The sequence below is a fragment of the Argiope bruennichi genome, chromosome 3 (assembly GCF_947563725.1).
Source record: "Argiope bruennichi chromosome 3, qqArgBrue1.1, whole genome shotgun sequence".
Classification (NCBI taxonomy): Eukaryota; Metazoa; Arthropoda; class Arachnida; order Araneae; family Araneidae; genus Argiope; species Argiope bruennichi.
The window spans coordinates 60,024,175-60,043,820 of record NC_079153.1 but is presented as its reverse complement, the minus strand read 5'-3'; the positions used below and the strand labels follow the sequence as shown (position 1 = coordinate 60,043,820).

General features: G+C 29.1%; 1 protein-coding gene across 1 annotated transcript in view; it reads right to left on the bottom strand.

The window, feature by feature from the left end:
- The window catches only part of LOC129963706 (uncharacterized), a 42,767-nt gene that overhangs the window by 2,805 nt on the left and 20,316 nt on the right, over positions 1-19,646 (bottom strand). The window contains exons 2-4 of the mRNA XM_056078225.1: positions 11,982-12,303; positions 9,430-11,287; positions 2,251-2,520 (exon numbers count right to left, since the gene is read on the bottom strand). Of these exons, the coding sequence (XP_055934200.1) occupies positions 2,251-2,520; positions 9,430-11,287; positions 11,982-12,303 (2,450 nt within the window). The remainder of the gene's footprint in view (positions 1-2,250; positions 2,521-9,429; positions 11,288-11,981; positions 12,304-19,646) is intronic.

Here is a 19,646-nt window from a genome sequence, read left to right as displayed (position 1 = left end):
TTTTTCCAAGAATGCTGAAGGAACTGTATTTGAATTTTGATCACATAAAATATAAACTTGAACACACATTTTACGTGAAAATGTGGTCATAGAGGCTTTTAGGAACCAATCAGTAGTTACTGAAGAGGAAGAAATGAATTTCCCCCCACCCCTTGTTCCTCAAAAAATAGAGAAAAATTCGAAACTTTCAACAAAGGGGTCGCTTTTAGTGCACAATAGCAATATATATCTTTATATAAAAAATAAGGGCATATATTGAAAAAATATGAAAATTTTAAAGAAAATCTCAAAAATTCCCAGAAGTTTTTTGTTTATAAAATACAAAATTTTCAGTGCAATTAAGCAAAACTTACTGAACAAATTTTTATTGAAGCATTGCATTATGTTAAAATATAAAATGATTTTTTAAAAATATTCGATGAGCACTTTTTAGCAAATAAATTTTAACTGGGTGATATATATATATATTTCTTTTAAAAATTCCAGAACCAGATATAAAGAGCAGTTGCAGAAAAAGTTCCAACTTTATTAGCTGTATTCAGTTCAATGTAATGCACTGAATTTCAGTTGATCTTTAAGATAAGTCAAGGGGTTTTACACAAATTGATATTTTTTTTAAAAATAATATCAATAAAATTGTTATTTTTTCGGCAAATTAGAAACTGAATTCATACCCCAAATTCTGATATTGAAGTTCAACAGATATAATGTCAATAAATTACTTCTTAACATTCCCTGTCGCTACCATTTATAGTCAGAATACCATCCTGTAATGATTCAGCTTCTTCCCTGGGTGACCACTGTGACATTCCTTTTTTCCACACTTGATAATTTACATTCCGGGCCATTCTTCATCAACGAAACTCCCACAGTGTTAAGTGCCTCCAGATTGCCAAATGGAAGACCCTCCTTTTAAGTACGGTCGTCTGGCCAATTAGTGCTAATCCAGATAAGGAACCACACGTGCGTTTCCCAGGGAAATAAATCGTGTCTTCGAAAGGCGAGAGTGTCAAACACTCCAGATGTCCTTCATTTTTCCCCTTGTGGAGGGTGGATCATCAATGGACATTTCCCACGGGCGACCAGAGACGATTCAGGTTGTTCTGAACGGTGATTGGGTAACAGGGAGTGTACAGGAAAGGTGGAGTCTGAGAGAAAGATAAAAGGTGAGATTTTTCGGAAGAAGAGAGAGAGAGGAGCTTGGTATGAAGTGAACTTCTGAGAAAATTTCAACCCGAAGGAAATTCGGTGGATTCCTAGAGCTAACCCTGCAGTAGCCTGAGACGCCAACCGCCTGTTAGCTGTTTTTGTGAAGGCGTTTTCTCCAAATTTGTTCGAGGAACTATTTTTGTTTAAATTTCGTGCTATAAATAGCATCATTCATTTAACCTATATGAGAAAGAGTTGTTTTTATGTAATAAAGCTGTAAATAAAGAATTTGATCATAACGCTACCTGTTATTGGATCGAGACTTTACAATCCTATCTGTAAATTGTGTTATGCGGCTTCCATGCTTCAAAAATTGTTCAAAATGCTCTATAAGTTAAACCATTGATCTAGAACTATCAAATTTAACTCATAGTTACTTCTTGAGTAGTAGGTGTTTACTGAGAAAAAAAAATTCAAAATTTTAAGTAGATTTTTACTTAACAGTTAATTGAAATTTGATTGTTTCTCTTCAATAATTTTGGAATATATTATTGAATTTTGCATTACTTTAAAATTCATAATAATAATGATAATTTTTCAGTTATACTAATTGTATTTTGTACATGTTTTTTTCTCTAATTTTCAGAATTTTTAAAAAATATATTTGTAAGCATGTTTTTTAAAAATATTTTTAATTGTTTTATCTACAGTATTATATACTCTCGCATTGAGAAGCTATTATATAGATTTTTGTACTCATATTATTATTGCTATAATATATCTTAAAAAGAACATACAGACAGAACGAATCAAGCCTAAATTATTCCCTATTGGCATAAAATGCTCAACAACATTGTTACGATATCTACACGATGTTGGTCGACATTCAAAATATCGAAAAACATCGTAGAGATATCATACAATATCTTGTGCTAATAGGGTTATCATGCTACTATGTTATTAGAGGTTCGAATTTCCTTTGATTTTTTTTTTCTCTTTATTTGAGCACAATTATGAAGTTTCTTTGATTTGTTGTGTCAACTTATGTCTGCGAATATATAACAAGCACATTTATAAAAACATAAAATTATTAAATCTTACTTGCACATTTCCAGCCTAACTGGTTGCGTGAATCTTCCTTGTCCCACGTCTTTCTCTATGTTGACGATGACCTTCCACTGACCGTTGACATCCTTGGCCCTTAGAGGAAATCCATATCTGATTTTTGAGCTGCAGATGTAATTGGCTGGACTTTCAGGTTGTTCCAAGTGCTCTTGTTCCACAAGAGATATTCCATCCAGTTGTTGATCCGGCATGGACAGAAGATCCGTCAGGAAGGGATTGGAATTCAGGGCGAACAATACATCCCTCCTAAAGAAAAAAGAATAAAAAGTTATTGTTGAAATCTTGTGTGAAATTCTTTTCGGCACCGAGTTTGAAGGTTAATTTAGTTGATGACAAAACGAAGGAAACTGTGCCATAAATGAGTTTTTCAATCAGCAATTTTTGTTCTTTATTTCATTCATGATATGATGTTATTCTAGAAGATAATATATTATAATAATAATATTTTTAAAGATAATATTTACTAACAGATAGTGTTTTAATAAATGCTAACTGTAAAGGGATAAATTTCCAGGTGTATCAAGTATAAAACTATTAGGTAAAAGTATCAGGAACAATCAAGTATCAGTATCAACCTCTGATACTTGATATAGCAAATTTGGATGCCAATCCAACCCTTATAGTTAACAAGCCATCTCTCTCTTTTATTCAAAAAATTCTCTAGTATGTCATGATCTGTTTTGTAGAATTAATACTTTTTATGTCTGATATACGCTTATTTAATTGATTAAAATCAAAGATATAATAATGGTTGGCTAAAATACTGTTACATAAATAAATATCATACTGTAATATAGAAATTAATATAATAAAATTAGAATTCTTTTAATCGTTTCGTAAAACAGTTTATCTTCCTATTTCTGTGATTGGCATTTTCCTGATAGCTCAGACGATTATTTGAATAAAGTGTTAGCAAGGCGGTATTTGAATAAAACAAAATTTTAAATTATTTTGTTGACGAAAATCAAAAAGACAATGGTAAAAATCTCTTTGATTGTGGATTGTTTGCTGGTAAAATTTTGATTAATTAAAATACCTTGGTTTAATAGTACACTTATCTACAGATCTATAAATCGAATATTCGATAGTAATATATCGAATATTGGATTTGTTCTGGTTTGAATAAAAATCGACAGAAGTCTTGTGTCGACAATAGTCAAATGTTCTATTGTCCAATTTGCCAATGTTCTATTTGTATAGAAGAGAACATCACAAGAATTCGCGAAAAGATACTAATAAATCCACAATGCTCTGTAAATAAAAAGACTGTAGAAGAAAAGTTAAGTCGTAAAACTGTAAAGATCCTATTCCTGATTTTCGGCCTTATTATGAAAACTAATTTCGAAATTTGATTGCTGCACAAATAATAATTTAAAAAATACAAAGATACCAGAAATCGCTTATCTAACATAACAGTAGACGTGTTTGAATAATAATAATATTACGATTTTTTTTCGATTGAAAGATGTTATAATGATAATAATGATTTCGTACATTCAGCAAGGTTCGAGGATATATTTGAAAATTTTCGAACTATTAAATGCCTTTGGAATAAGAATTCTATCATTGTTTGAGTTGCTGTGCTGAATAACAGAAAAGTGCCTCTGAAATTTATCGGTAAAGGTGAAAAAATCGATGCAAAATATAAAAAAATGGTCACATAAACTAAGCGTTTTATGTACATGCTGGCAGCTTTTATTCCAAAAAAAAAATTGGTAAATCAGCACAAATTTTGCATCTTTCAAATTGAGCCAAATGAAAACAGGCTTAACTCTGGATAAGTTATCCGATTTTTAAAAAGAAATAAGATTTTCTTTTTTATTCATGGGGATTTTATAGGCTAAAATAAATTCTAAATATCCCAGAAATAGGACTATTAAAACTTTCACATTATTTAAATGAGACATATTATTTTTAAGATAATTCACGCCTCAATTGGACAATGGCTAAGAGATTATCTTTGGTCAACGGTAATGATGGTTATAGATTAGAATAAAATTATTTCAATTATTAAAATTATATCAATTATAAAATTATTTAGAATGTAAACTTTATCTATGATATTTATTATATTATGTGATTATCATTTTTCTGTTTTATATAAGTAAAATAAAATGGCAATTTATGGAACAATAATTATTAGCTCCTCTGTAAGCATAGGGAAAAATAACTGGGCAAACTATTTAGAATTTATCAGCATGTTTTATATTATAAAGTGACGTTATGTCGTTGTCTTTTCATTATATCCGCAATGAACTTTGAAAATAAACGGACGCAGTGAATTTGATATTATATAATACCCAACCTACATATTCTACATTCATTCTCTTCTGTAGAAAATCAAATCTTTTAATGTAATGTAAGTAATACTCACAATTTTTTTCTTGAATTCTACTTATGTTAAGATTACACAAAAATTCTTTTAGTTATTTTTCTGCTGTTATGACTTTTAGAGATAACAAATAACTTATAGGAACCTATTAACCCTTTGAAAATGTCGCATTTCTCATTAAGATTTGTACGCTTTTCGAAAAGGATTTAGATTAACTGAAAATATATTTAAGAGAAAAGAATTACGTTTCAGGTTAAAAAAAAGAACCTCTTTTCTTTCTTTAAACTTCATTTTTTTAATGTTATGTAAGGGTTTCATTTCTATTAATGTTTTGTTTCGGATTTTTTTTCTCCTTTCTTCTTTTTCTTTGAAATTACAGACCCACATTGCAAAACGGAAGATGAAAAAAATAATTCTACATGCTTCCTTGAATTCTTTTTCTTTCTCAGCGACTGTAAAGAACTGAATAAAGAAACATTTATTTTACGTAGTTTAAGACATTGCCTTACAAAAAGGTTTTCGCTTTTATTGCCTTTTTTTATTAGTCTTGCAATGCAAATATTTCGCTATTTCGCCATTTATAAGAATGCCTGCTAAAAGATAAATCATACGTATACATGATATTTAGTCGACAGAGTGCATAAAGACGTGGAAGTAAGCATTAAAATATTCACTAAATTTTCCACCTCGCAGACTTCTAGAATTATGTTTATGAAAGCAAATAAAAATTGCATAAATGTAGTCGCTGATTCTAATGTAATGTCTTCGTTGTAATGCTGTTAAGGCGTCAATTTCTAGTTTATAGATTTCAAGATTCAATGTTGGAAAATTGCATACAGTTTTCTATTCAAAACTGAATCAAAACCAATATGTAACCGAAAATGAGTAACAGTTGAGAATATAATATTATGACATCGCCAAATTGGCGAATCTTTTATGAGCCGTTGTGATAACCGGCATTACAGTGTTCTAAAATTTTTTACCAAATTTGGCAAAAATTCAATTGCTGTCGAGTTTAACCCTAAAGTGTGCTAACAAAGAAAAGAACAATTTTCGACAAGTTTAATATTCTATTTTTTTATGACAGAACACTGAATAACTATATCTAATTTGCATTTAAAATCCATTTCCGATAAATCAATTTAGGATCACCTCAAATTTGATATTCTGATTTAATTTTGAAAATCAGTGCAAAATGAGGGAAAAGGAATATACATAGTTACAATAATGCGAAGTGCAATTAAACTTGTCAAGTAACTAAAATGTGAAATTAATCATTATCTTATCCTTGTAAAACTGCTTCCAGATACTGACGTTCGTTCAAAATTTTGTTAAAATTAGTCATTCGATTTTAATAAAAATTTACACTGACTGATAGGAAAAAAACTCTTGAAAGTAAGCTGCGTTTAATTATGTTTTAAGTTCCCTATTAATTTATTTGAATTTTTTTTTGAAAAAAAAATCGTTTGGGAAGAGAGAAAGAAATTCAATTCTTAATATCCACGTAATTCTGCTTTATTTTGGTTTTTCTAAAACTTCGATTTGAGTTATTAGAGAATTTATTAGTTGTAGAATTATTATTATTTTTAAAGAATTTTTAGTGTTTAAAATTTATCAATAATACTTGCTGAAAGAGATAATGAAATAAATATGCACAATATTGCTTGTAATAAAATTATTTTTATATCGTTAATTATTAAAAACTTAAATATTTAATAAATTGTCACAAAAACCTTCATTAAATCATTTTTTTAATATTTCGGCATTACTGAGCAAAATTCGGAGTATTAATAACATAAATATTTATAATAGAGGTTCAAGTTTTCACATACAAATCAATTGGTTGGTGAAAGTAAAGTGGCGATAAATATAGCTTTCAATAAATTTCAATCGATATGGGAATTCTTTGTCTAGAAATAAGTATATTAGCTTCAAAAATAATTTTTTGCCAATGAAGAGTTAATTTAAATTGACGATTTTCTAAATACGCAATAATATAATTATACCTTAAAAGATATTTTATAATATATAATTCTATATTGATACTATACACAAATAAATTTCGTTTATCTTTTTATGAATATATCGCATTTTTTTTATGATTTATTAATAGATTTCTAAGTTTCAGCAAAGTTTAAAAAAGACATTAGAAATCCTTGAATACAGCATTTATGCATGAAATATTTTATTTATGATTTTGTGATTCCAGTAACAGAAATTTAGCACAGAAATAAAAGAGCGAATAAAATAAATCGAGGTTAGAAAAAAATAAAGCATGATATTAATAATGATTTAACTATTTCATGTCTGAAAGAGTTGGTTTATAAAAGGAAAATGTGCCTTTACATTTTGAGAAAAAAATTCAGTATTATCTTCGTGAGAAATTAGCTTTCCATTTCTTGAGCTTTTTGAAGTATAAATCAATGTGAGAAAATTTGTAAAACAGATTTAATGAAGCTATTTTTAATAACATTTAACGCGTGAGTGGATTTCACGCTAGTTAAATTTGACGCGGTTTCTTAGATATATTCAGGTATATTTTAATTTTCTATTTCTGTCGCTGTGTTGTTATTTATTATTATTGTAAAGAATATCTTTTTACAGAGAGCTAAAATACTATTACTAAAAGTTTTTTAAAACAATATCTAATTACTCTATTGGTTCATTTCTTTTTCAGTGATAAAATTTTAATTCGTTAGAAGAATTTGGGAAACAGCTATGAAACAGATACACTCAACTCAACTTATAAACGATCAGACGATAGAAAGTTTGTGACTATAACTTCGAGCAATGCAGAGTTTAGTTTACTGAGTTAGTTTTTAATTCTAATATTCAATATTCTATCTTTTATCGCCTTTGGTGAAATATATTTTTAATAAATGAAAAGAATCAGATACATTGAAATGAATGAATATTCTTTTCCTTGTCAAACTTCATAATTAATGTTACATCATTCGACGAAGATATTTGAATTTTTTTTCCTGCCTCAGGCATTGATTCATTCTCGCATAAATGTACAATGAGGTTTAATTTTAAAATCCATTGCAAGAGGAAAAGCAAAAGAAAGAGGAAATTATTTGTAGAGTTAGATTTTTTATTACGTTTTCCATGTGACTGTCACGCCACTTGTATTGAATTCTTTTTAATCTAAAAATAAATTAAAGTTGTTCTGGCTATCCATGGATTTATTTATGTTTCATATCTCCTAAAAAATGGATCGAATTTAATCAAATTTCGCACATCTCTATTATTTATGGTAAGAGAAGCAATATTGCTAACATTTTAAAATTCAAAAAATTAATGAAATATTCAGTTGATTAGAAACTAATCAGAATTTCGTATATTTCCACAATAACTTCAAAAGAAATTATTCCAGAAGAAATATTTTGCACCATTTTAAGAATAAAAATTTCAAGATTTCAACAATTTAGTTATTATTAATTTTCAAAAAAATAAATAAATTAAAGGCATTAAAATAAACATAACTTTGAATTATAATACTACTATGTGTTTAAATTTATATTTCATTTTAATAATATTTTTTCACTATGCTTTCATTTTTTTCATTTAAAAATTTCTAAAAATAGGTATTAATCAATCGGAGAAGCGATGATAAAAAAATTAATAAAGCTCTTGTGAGCAATGGAACAAAATATCAACGACAGCAGACAGATATGAGAAATTAATCAGTATTTAAAGAATAGAAATTTCGGAGAAAATTATTAATTAATAAAATTAAAAATGTTACCCTTTCAATGATATCGATTTCTTTTTGTGCACTTACTGTACAATGTTAAGACTTTGGCAAACTCTATCACCATTATTAAAAATTTGCCTTTTTATTTCAATTTATATGTCAAAAATATTTGAAACATTATAATATTTTATGCAGGTTTTTTTACCTTAAAAATATTATGAGCCAAATTATTTTAATCCAGAGCTCGTTATATCAACTCATTTAGAATAAAACTTAATGTAAAAGTGCGATTTGGTTTAATATTTCTATTTAACATAGAAACTAACTCTTGTTTGGACTGTTGTTTTTTACTTTCTCGTAACTGCGTCTAAAGTACAAATTTGATTTCCGAATACTATTAACTGCTTGTCAGGGATTTATCACCAAAAATCTCACTAAAGATCATAGAATAAATTCAGCAAAAATGCTCATTTCCCGCCGAAGGTTAATATTTCATAACTTTTGTCCGTCAATGCCATTCAGGCTTTCTCTGGTATAACATTTTTATAAGAGAGTATGCGGGAAAGTTTTAGGAAGACCACTACCACTGGTTATTTCTGAAATTAATTGGTCCATTTTCTTTCATTGTTTTGTTCAGAATGGACAGGTAAGAAATGGAAATCTAATTATTAGGCATTCAATTTATTTTCTTTTAATTAGTGCGATTATAAGTTTAAAACAGCTGATCTTTATTTTATGAATATACTTGGTATGTTTGAAGGACAAATAGATTTATTGGCAAAATCACCGTTGTACATGTAAAAACAATTGCAAAATAATTTTATAAAAATTTATTTATCAGTTATTCGATAAAGGGTATTTTGGATTAAAGGGTATTTTGTTATTGATTTTAAAGCAGTTAATACTTAGTTTTCAAATATTTTTGTTATGTTTGAAGTACGAATGAGTTAATATAAAGATACTGCTTGTAAGTATAAATATAATGAAAACATTACTAACATTCTAAATCAGGAACATCGTTTCGGGACACCTTAATGTTTAAAATATTTTTATTGATAATTATAATTTAATTTTTTGTTTTAAGAATAAATATATAACAAAAATAATTACAATAAATTTGACTTACTTTGGATATTCCGGATCTTCAAAGCACACTGAAGCATTTGTTTGTCCATGGGCGCAAGTTGGAAGTACAGGGGCCTCTTGTGATCGGCCACTCGTTTGCGGAGGCCCAGGGTATTGATCAGGAAATACTGCTATTTGGTCGAAAGGATCAGTTGCGGGACTATTTACAGCTCGAAAGAATGATGGAGGCCTCATAAGGGGTTGATTTGGACCTCTACTGTCGGGATATCCTGGAATAGGTCGTGCCAAAGCAGGCTGACTAAAAGGGAATGTCATACGTGGAGGGGGTAACTGTTCTGGTAGAACTTGCTTAGTACTATTGTTGTCATCGTTATTTCGAACACTGGTATCAGCTGCATATCCCTGTTGTACAGCATTCAGAGCATTTCTATAAGGATCGCCGAATTGACCAGGGGCTTGAAAAAAGGAAAATATTGGCCTTGGAGGTGAAGGCTTAGTCTTTGTTTCAGTTTTTGTTGTTGTGTTTTGAACAGGTAAACTTTCTTCTGTTGCATAGCCTGCTTCCTTCACAGGATATCTCATGAAGACGTCCGCTTGGGGTGGAAAATCACTTTGAGGGTCTTGGCCATTTTGCCTTTGTATGCGAGCTCCGAAAGGAACGGATGATGAATCTTCTTTACTTGAGGGTGTATTTATTTGTTCCTCAGAATATGTTGTTTCTCCTTCAGTGATTTTGTCTAAATCTTGCTGTTTTTTCTCTTCAGGAGCGATGTTTTGTACTTGAATCTGCTGATTTGGTGCAGGGTATTGAGGTGAATACTGAGGTCTATTAGCAAAATTAGGCTGAAATTGCATCATAGGATTGTAAAGAATTCCTGCAGCACTACGTGGGGGTGCAAAAGGATTGTTATTTACTTGGAATTGTAGATTATTTGGTGCAGGATTTCTAAAAAAGGGAGAATAATCCGGTCGTGATGCAGCATTAACATTTTCAGACCCAGGATAATTCACAAAACCTGTAGTCTGATACATAGTTGGTGTAGATTGAGCAGGATCAGTAGCTAGAAATTGCGGTTGTGGAAATTGTTGATTTTGAACCATATAGCCAGGGGTGTGTGCTACATGCTCTGTTGATGTCTGAAACAAAGATATGCCACCGGGATTTCTCGGGAGTACTTGAAATCCGCCATCGTTAGAAGGAGAAAAGGGTGCTTGGAAATTAGCTCCAGTGAAATCAGTGAATCCAGCAGGTGGTATGTTGAAAAATCCACTCTGTACTGGTTGATGAACCATGCCATTTGAATTCACAAAGCTATCAGGGGGTATAAATGGATGACGAAGTCCCAGGGCTGATCCGAATCCAAACTGCGACTGGAAAGGATCAGCGTAAGAAACTTGCGGTGAGATCTGAGGTTGCCTAAACTGTTCGTCGTTATTTATATTTGCAGCTGGATCTTCCACAGTTTCAGATTGTTGAGAAGCACTCTGAGCTCGTACTCGGGGGCTTTCTGTGTTAAATCCATACGGGGATCTATACCCGCCTTGTGTCAGTTGAAGAAGCGGCGAATTATCGTTTTCAGGGTTGGAATTATCAGGTTGATCATTCACAGTAACATATACATCTGGGGGAGGTGCGGGTATTTCACCTCTTCTATTGGGTTGGTCGAAATCTAAACTTGTTGCTTTATTTTGATTAAAGGGATTTGACTCATCTTGACGTTTGATTTGACTTTCTTCAGCTTTTGAACCAGCAGGTTGTACATCATCATCTGAAGGAATATCATCCACTTCTCCATCTTCCTCGCTATCATTATCTGTTTCTTTTATCTTAGTAACTGATGTATCTGAATCATTTGTTGTTCTGTCCATAATTTTTACACCAGTGTCAACCAAAGACGCTGTAAAAATATTTTGTTCACAAATTAATTAAAATTTTTGAAAAACAGATTAAAAAAATCTTGATTAGGAGAAAACCGACAACATATAAATAATATATAAAATATTTTTATTATTTTGTAACAATGTGTACAAAATAATAAGAAAAAAATACAGTATAACTTCGTTAATCTGAGTGTTCTTAACTCATATTTGTCGGTAATTTGTCTGTTTTTCAAATTCTTTCAATTTCTTATTAAAATATTTCATACAATTCGATTTTATTTTAGTTAGAGTTTGGAACTAAAATTGTCGAAAACTGGTTTTATTTCCAAATTTTTTTTTGCTTTACTTCAATATATTCACATGTTGTATACTCAGTGATATCATTAAGTATGTAAATCTAGCTAACAAAGAAATCCATCTTTTTTACTGATTTCATTTTATATTAAGAGGCATATATAGCTTTTTTTAAAGCAGTTAGAGTAAAGTATCCATTTTATTCAATTTCTGATATAAATTTAAAAGCAAAATATTTCATTTTCATTTTTTTTATTCTATGAAAATGAAACTCACAGGAACAACTTAATTACACTTTTTTAAATATGAGTATTTCGATTTTTAAAAATCTTATACATTTATACTCCTAAAGCTTACTGATGATAAAATAAATTATCTTTTTTAATTATATTAAATTTTTAAAAAAATATGTCTTACTTAATTCTTCCAAAAGCTTTATAGCGGTATCATCATCACCGGAGTCCCCCTCCTCAACATCATCATCAACTTCTTCAGGTGGTTTTGTCCATGGCCTGGCATCTGCTTGCGAGAAGGTAAATCTCGCCTGAGATTCAGCTCGTTCCATAGGATCACCATTATCTTCACCGTCTACATCATCAATATCTGTAGCGTTGTCATCTTTGATAACAAAGAATTTTATGTTGGAAGGTTTCTCCTCTTTTGGAGGATTCGGAACTTCACCTGTTGCTGGAGTTTCAGTAGTGGATTGAGAAGTAGCTGTCGCAATTAGCACAAGGCTCTAAAAGCAAAACAAAAATAGTTCGAATTAATAATTTTAAAAACAATTTCTGAACTAAATATTGCTGATATAAGCAGCGAACATTAAGGGAAATTTGAAAACTTTACGCAAAATAGTTATGAATTATTATCTCTAGTTAGTGTAACAATGTATTCAAAAAGTTCCGAACCTTTTGAATATTTGAATAAAATGTGTTATTTCCCACAGACTTGTAACAAAATAGTCAGAACAGGCTCCAACCTGTTCGTACACTTGTAGCACAAGCACATATATCGTCATTCCAAATCATGGGAAAGGACAAGTTGTAGAATATGCATCACGACAGGTAACTTCTGTTGTCAAATTATCTGTCAGAACATCAAGTTCCGGTATTCCCATAATCAAATTATTCTGATTTCACCCCAAATAATTTTTTCGCAAGATAAAAAAAAAATAAATTAAGGGCAACTTTTCTCAAGTTCCGAAGAAGTGCAGCAACGAAGGCACTGGAAAATAGTAGTCAAAAAAATGCAATTACTTTGATATTTTTATATGAAGATAGCAAAACTATAGAGTAGTACAAGGTATATATTTCGAAGGCATTGCCAAATAATAAAATCCTGTATCCATTCTTCCGCAATAAAACAAGTTCTATAGAATGTAATAGTAACACCACATAAATAACCAGTGGTATCTCATGTGTGAGCACTTAATGTATCGCATTTTCCGTTCAATTTCGTATACAAAGAAATAATCAGCTGATTGGTCTCAAAATATGAGGAGAATTTAAAATATTGACCGCATACGAAATTTCCTTTATTTTGCTTTTATTTTGTATCACTTTCATATACTTTTAAATAAATAGACGGATAGACAATTAACTTTTTGAGGGATTTTGTTTAAAATTACAGGATATTTAATAGTCTAGTGATAAAGCGTTTTGTCAAATATCACCACCTGTATCGTTATGTTTTTGAATTATTACGTTCTCAAGTAAGTGGACAGACGGAAAAGCATACTTCTATTTCACAGATTTTATCTACATTGCGATAGAACATTACAATTTTGATGCAAAAACTGATATTAAATTTAATTCTCCTCACGGAATGCAGAATTAAAAAATGGTCTCAGGAAGTCAAAATATAGAGATTCATCAAAATATTAAATGAAAAAATTTTGATGATCACGATGTTTTTTTATTAATTTTTTTTATGTACACCTTGTGCATGTGATAAAATAGAAAGAGCAGTGATATGCCTTAAAATAGAGGGTTGCATTTCGAAATTGTTTTCTAGTTTGTGGTGCCATCTGCTTTTTGGTAAAAGTAATATGTCTTAAATATAATATTTTCATTTTGTGATATGTAAATAATCAGTGATAGAAAACTTTTGTCCGAATATGTTGGCGAATTTTTGATTCATTAATTATCTCTTTTGATACACAATTTTTTCATACTTCGAAACCTTGAAATAAAAAAAATGGACTTTGCATGAACAAATTATGAGAACCTATCTCATAATAATAATATTATCATCTCTTTGTTTATTTTACCCTGTTAAATTACTCAGGAAATTAAAATTCGGGTACAAATTTACTTTTTAAAATGTATATTATGAGAATAATTGCAACTCATCGAAATCTGTGAATACAAATTTTAATTTCCGAATTTTTTTCAAAGGATTATGAAAGATTCATGATGTATATCTTTTTATACATTGTTTTAAATTCTCATACAGTTATATTTCTTTAAAAAAACATACATCATGCCAATCAATAATCATATCTATAATTAATCTCGATTAAAATTTTAAATATAAATATTATTATCGAGAATTATTCATTTAAAGGGATTAGAAAATTTTGAATTTGAATGTAGAGTTAGAAAATCATTTGGTGCTCTCTTGATGGAGTGAATTGACAAATGAAAACAATTGATGAAGATGTCAATAATCTCATCTGAATAATTTGCCCTTCAACGACGGCTACGGTTGCTAGAACTTCAGAATGGGTTTCCAAGAACCTCATCCTAACAACTATTAGCCAATGTAGTATTTAAGAGGTATGTAAATTATATTAAAATAAGAAAAAAAAAAATGCAAACATGATTAAAATTACAATTATTTAATTTTCAGTTTTAAAATTACAATTATTTTCATGTTATAGCTTCCAGTTTATGAATGCTTTCAAGCATTGTAGGTAAATCTTGGCAAAAAAATTATTGAATTAGTTTGGTATTGTGCTTGTTGCTAACTAATTAAGTACAGAATGGGACCAGCATTCGAATGAGGGAATGGAAACTTCTTATAAGAATGGGGATAAGAATAACTACTATGCAGAAATCTTAGCAAAGTTTACTCCGAAACTTAATTATTTTCTATTTCGTTACATTTATTTTTCTATAGTCTGTTAAAATTCAATCATATTTTGTTATAAAATATTTCAAAAATAATAGATCAGTTTTCGTATTAGCAGTGAATTATTTGTCTATGTTAAGCTGGCTGCTAAAGATTTTCTTGGGTTTCCTTCAAGCAATACGCAAATGTGGGCCAGTTTTCTTAGAAAATTCTCCAAAACAACTGCCCTTCGTATATAAGAGAAAATCATACTTTTGTCTTATATGCTACTTATTTGTTCCAAGACATGTGTGCCAATAGAGGATGCCACATTTCACCTTGTTCCAAGTTTCTGAAGCATGAACTTGATTATATATGATAAACAAAGTCCTATTAGAGCTATCATTATTAATATTCTAATGATTGGTTATTAATTACAATGTATTTAACTGCATTTTTAAAATTAGTCCTTTTTTCTCTTCGCTTAAAAGCAAAGATGAAGAGATTCTAACTAATTTTCAACTTAATCTATGAGTTAAGCCGGCTTGGGTTTATCTGACGCTTCTCAAATTCTAATTACCGAAATGTAATGCATTTGATATTCATTTGCTTCTGTGTAAAACTTATAAGTCTAAAATATGTGCAAAGTCAGGTCTTTTCAACCTAGCTACATAAGACCTTAAATTAAGACATGAGACCTAGCATCTTTGCAACTCCTTATACTTTGAAATGTCATTACAGCTCGGAACCACTTGAAATAAGAATGAAAACTTGAATTCATCTTTCATTATTTAAAGAAATAAATTTTAAGATTGAAACAAACTAGTTGTTGGATTCATCAACGGTCATCTACAATTCCTTTAAAAAATAATAAAATATTCAAACCAGATGTATCACTAACTTTAAGGATCTATCTGTTTATCGTTTTATAGGTTAGTATCATCACTCTGTGTTAGTTTAACAGTTATTAAACAGCGTTAACAAGGAATAAATCAAAAACAGCTGCAATTCCTTTCTATTTTCTTTCACTTTCACTGGATAGAGGAGGTTCAAGTTCCTTTACACACTCTCACTCACTTTCGGCTAGCGTGCTACCTTTTCGCAATTCGTTTTGCACCACTTTGTTTCGTGAATAGCATGTTCACGCTCAAGTTCATCTTTAGGTCTTCGCTTGCCTGTGACCGCCGCTTGTACAGCAGAAGGTGAAATGAGATGTTACGCAGCTGCTTATGAATGGAAGGTAGAACAAGCGTTGCCCAAGAAGGCTTGTAGGACACAACCAGTATTTGTTAAGAACTTGGGTGTGGAAACTTCTCATAGCTCAGCGGATAAGAATAGCTATTATACTGAAACATATACGCCTTTTACATTGAAACATAGTTATTTTTGACTTTCTTGCATTCATTGTTTTGAAGTCTGTTGAGAACTTGAAACCGATAAATATATGCCGAATTGGGTGATAAAACGGAAATGGAATTTCTATAGAAAAATACTTGTTATGTATTAGTTAGTCTAAAATTTGATTACATATATATGGATATTTAATTTATTTAAAATAAAATACAATAAATAATTTTTATTAAAAATGAAATTATTAAAATCTTTTTTAATCCCCCCCCCATAAATGCTTTAAATTTCAAGATCTTCTTGTTACTATATATAAATTTCATTGAAATTTGGGATGACTTACACCACTGTGTATGATAGTAAATTAATAAACAAATTATTGTATGTCCATAACTATTCTATTATTTAAAACGAATTTTAGGAATTGTATTTATACATTCTTTTTTTTTACAACAAAATTTTAAAGAATTTACTATTTTTTTTTATCAAATTCTAACATTTTGTTCAAATTTAGGGATGATCATTCTAACCATAGGATAAAATAATAATTAAAAATGGGAATTAAAAAACACCGACAAATATTCGCAAAATGCAACGAATAATAAAAGTGCAAATTACAATTAATATTGCACATCGCTTTTTTCCAAAAGTGTTGTTCTTCTAAATTTCCAATTACAGTCATCTGTTATTGTGTCATATATATAAAAAAAGACATTAAAATCGTTTGATAAAAACTATTTTAAAAATGTAAATTGAACCAAAAATTTTAAACCAAATAAAAAATTCTCATCTATTAAAGGAGCATAATAAAAAAAAATCTCAATCAACATTCTGAAAATTAGTTTCAAATTTAAACTGCTTTGCACACAGTATAATGTACGAATTTATTATCTTAGACAAATATTCATTTATAAATAGCAAGGACGGCGTCCTGGCATAGAGGTAGCGCGTCTTCCCCGTGATCTCGGCGTCCCGGGTTCTAGTGAGGTGTATGAATGTGCCCCCGCCCCCTGTAAGTAGGGGTTGTGCAAGCGAATGTGACGCATGAAGTAAATAAATCTTTATCTTGGCCCTTAATTCGTGCTACTGAAAAAACAAGAGACGCTCACTCGGCTTAAATCCCTGATAGATAATTGTCAGTGGTCTTGTAAAGTCCATAAGTCACAACATAAATAGTAAAATATATCCTATAAATTCTTGGCATTGAAAGTTTAATTGAAGATCTAAAGCTCTGAGAATGAAATTTTTTTCGGTTTTTATATAATGTATGGAATGTCTGGAAAAAACCAAAAATCATTCAATAAAATAAATAAGTACATTATTCTAATAAATGTTATTTTTTAAAATAGTTAATTTATAGATTTGATATATGTTAATTCTCATAATCTAAATAAAACAGATTATGTATTATTATCTAAATAATATGGCTGATTGAATGTTGAAATGAATTTCTGAAAATTCTTTAATCTAAGATAAGTATTTTTTATTTTTATGACATTTTTCGGCTTGTAACTATCATCTTTTTTGTCACGAACATAATAAGTACCTTATTTAAAAATTTGTAGAATATATAATTTTAACGCTATCTGTTGTAAAGTACTAAGTAATGAAATCCGAGATTTTTTACTTTACTTAGTACCAGCATACTAAGAAAGAAATTTGAAACCTACCAAAGCATTCCAATGAAAATATAATACAATATTTTTAATGCTATTTATTTAGAAATTCCAATGGTACAGTTGAACATTATAAAACTTAATAGTCTAAAGAAGAGAGCATACTTTCTAACGAATACAACTATAAAGTCTGAACCATAACTTTATATTTATTGTATTAGTTATGAACTTTACATATTTTTGCTAACAATAAATTCGATCAAAAACAGTTATCATACGATTATTGAATGATATGAAATATGAAAAAATTAATACTTTTTAGAATCATATTGGAATAGCTTGCTTAAATTTTTGTAAAAAAAATACATATTTATTCAAATTATAGCATGCAGAGTGAATTAAAAGGAAAAGTAGAACATAAAGATAAAAAAGCGGGATTTGAAAATATCCTTTGATATTCTTATTTCGTTGCCATAAAAAATGTATGCGTGCGAAAACTTAGAAAGCGAGCTGAGATGTGATTAATTTACTTTCTTCTAAAAATATTCGACCCATTTTTTTCGCGTGAATTCATTTTTTATTTCCTTCATTTTATATTCCTTTGTTGTTTTGTTATGTATTCAGATATAAGAAGATGTCTTCAAAAATACAGACACTTTTTTTCTCTGTTAAAGTGCGACGACACCAGAATTTTGTTTTTTAACATAATTGCATGCATCAATCACTGACTATCTATGAATCGAAAAATGTGATTAATTACGAAAAAAGTGAAGATATAGTTGTAAAGAACTGCTGTATATCTTCTAATGCAGATATTACTTCAAATATGCAAAATAATAATAATAATAATAAGGTCATTGATGAATTACTTGTAATTTTTGTTTGATTTTTTATTAGTAAAGGCAACGAATTTAATTAAATATTACCACCAAATGTAAAATTAAAGAAAACTCTTGTAGGATTTGCAAAAATATTCATATTAATTATAAGACTTCCATAGAAAAAAATGAAAGCAGGCTGTTAAGAGTAGAGTCATTTACCATATTTTGATAGAATGCACCATTTTTGTAGAACATATGCACTTTTTAAAGGTTCATAAAGGCGGGAATTATTTAAAAATGTGTTTTGTAATAATTTATTGATGTAAGCAAAAAGATTTATTAATAAAATAGATGCTAAGAATAAAAAGGCAACGTTAGAAAATAATAAGTCTTGTTACATAATATTTTTTTCGATAGTATTTTTGTAAAATCGTAACATTTTTATGTTTTTGGAATTCTTTTCTTCATTTTATTACACTGTCCTTGCAAGAAAATAACGACAAGCAAAACTATCAATTAGTTAAATATTTTGGTCGATTTTGAGTAGTTGATCAGGATTAAATACTTGATGTTAAATTATTATCGTTTGATTCTTTAAATATATGTAGTTTTAAGGCTATATCTAGAATTATGCTATAATAAAAACTATCACTTCTATTATTTGCTTGATTTCGGTTAACTGAATATTATTAAATATTTGATATTCAAATTATTATCGTCTGATTTTTGAAATGAAATTTCGATAGCAATATTCAGCATTATTATTCTAAAAGAAAACCATATATTTTTTTAGTTTCAATTTTGGGTATTCGTTGCTTTTGATTAATATCGATTCCTTGTTGAGTAAAATTGTCTACTCCTCATTTGTTTTTTATTTATATATGAGATTGTTATAATTTTCTTTTCTGTATTTAATAAGTTTCAAAATAATTACATTTCTGTAAATATTTATTTAAAAAAAATAAATGTATATTAAAAGGTAATAAAACTTTAGCCAAGTTTTAAAATTTATTAAATAGGTATAGGCTTAATTTATTGATAATAAAGAACTGAATTTGTTAATTAATATAATTATACACGCCATGCGAGAACCTGCAGTTATTTTAACACAATATGTGCTTGCGATGATTGTTAAATAACATTACATTTTCGAATAACCTTCTGACGAGGGCAATGTTAGGAAATATTTACCAAACCGAGAAATGACATAAGTGTCAGTCCGTTTAATTCATGCGATTTCATTACAA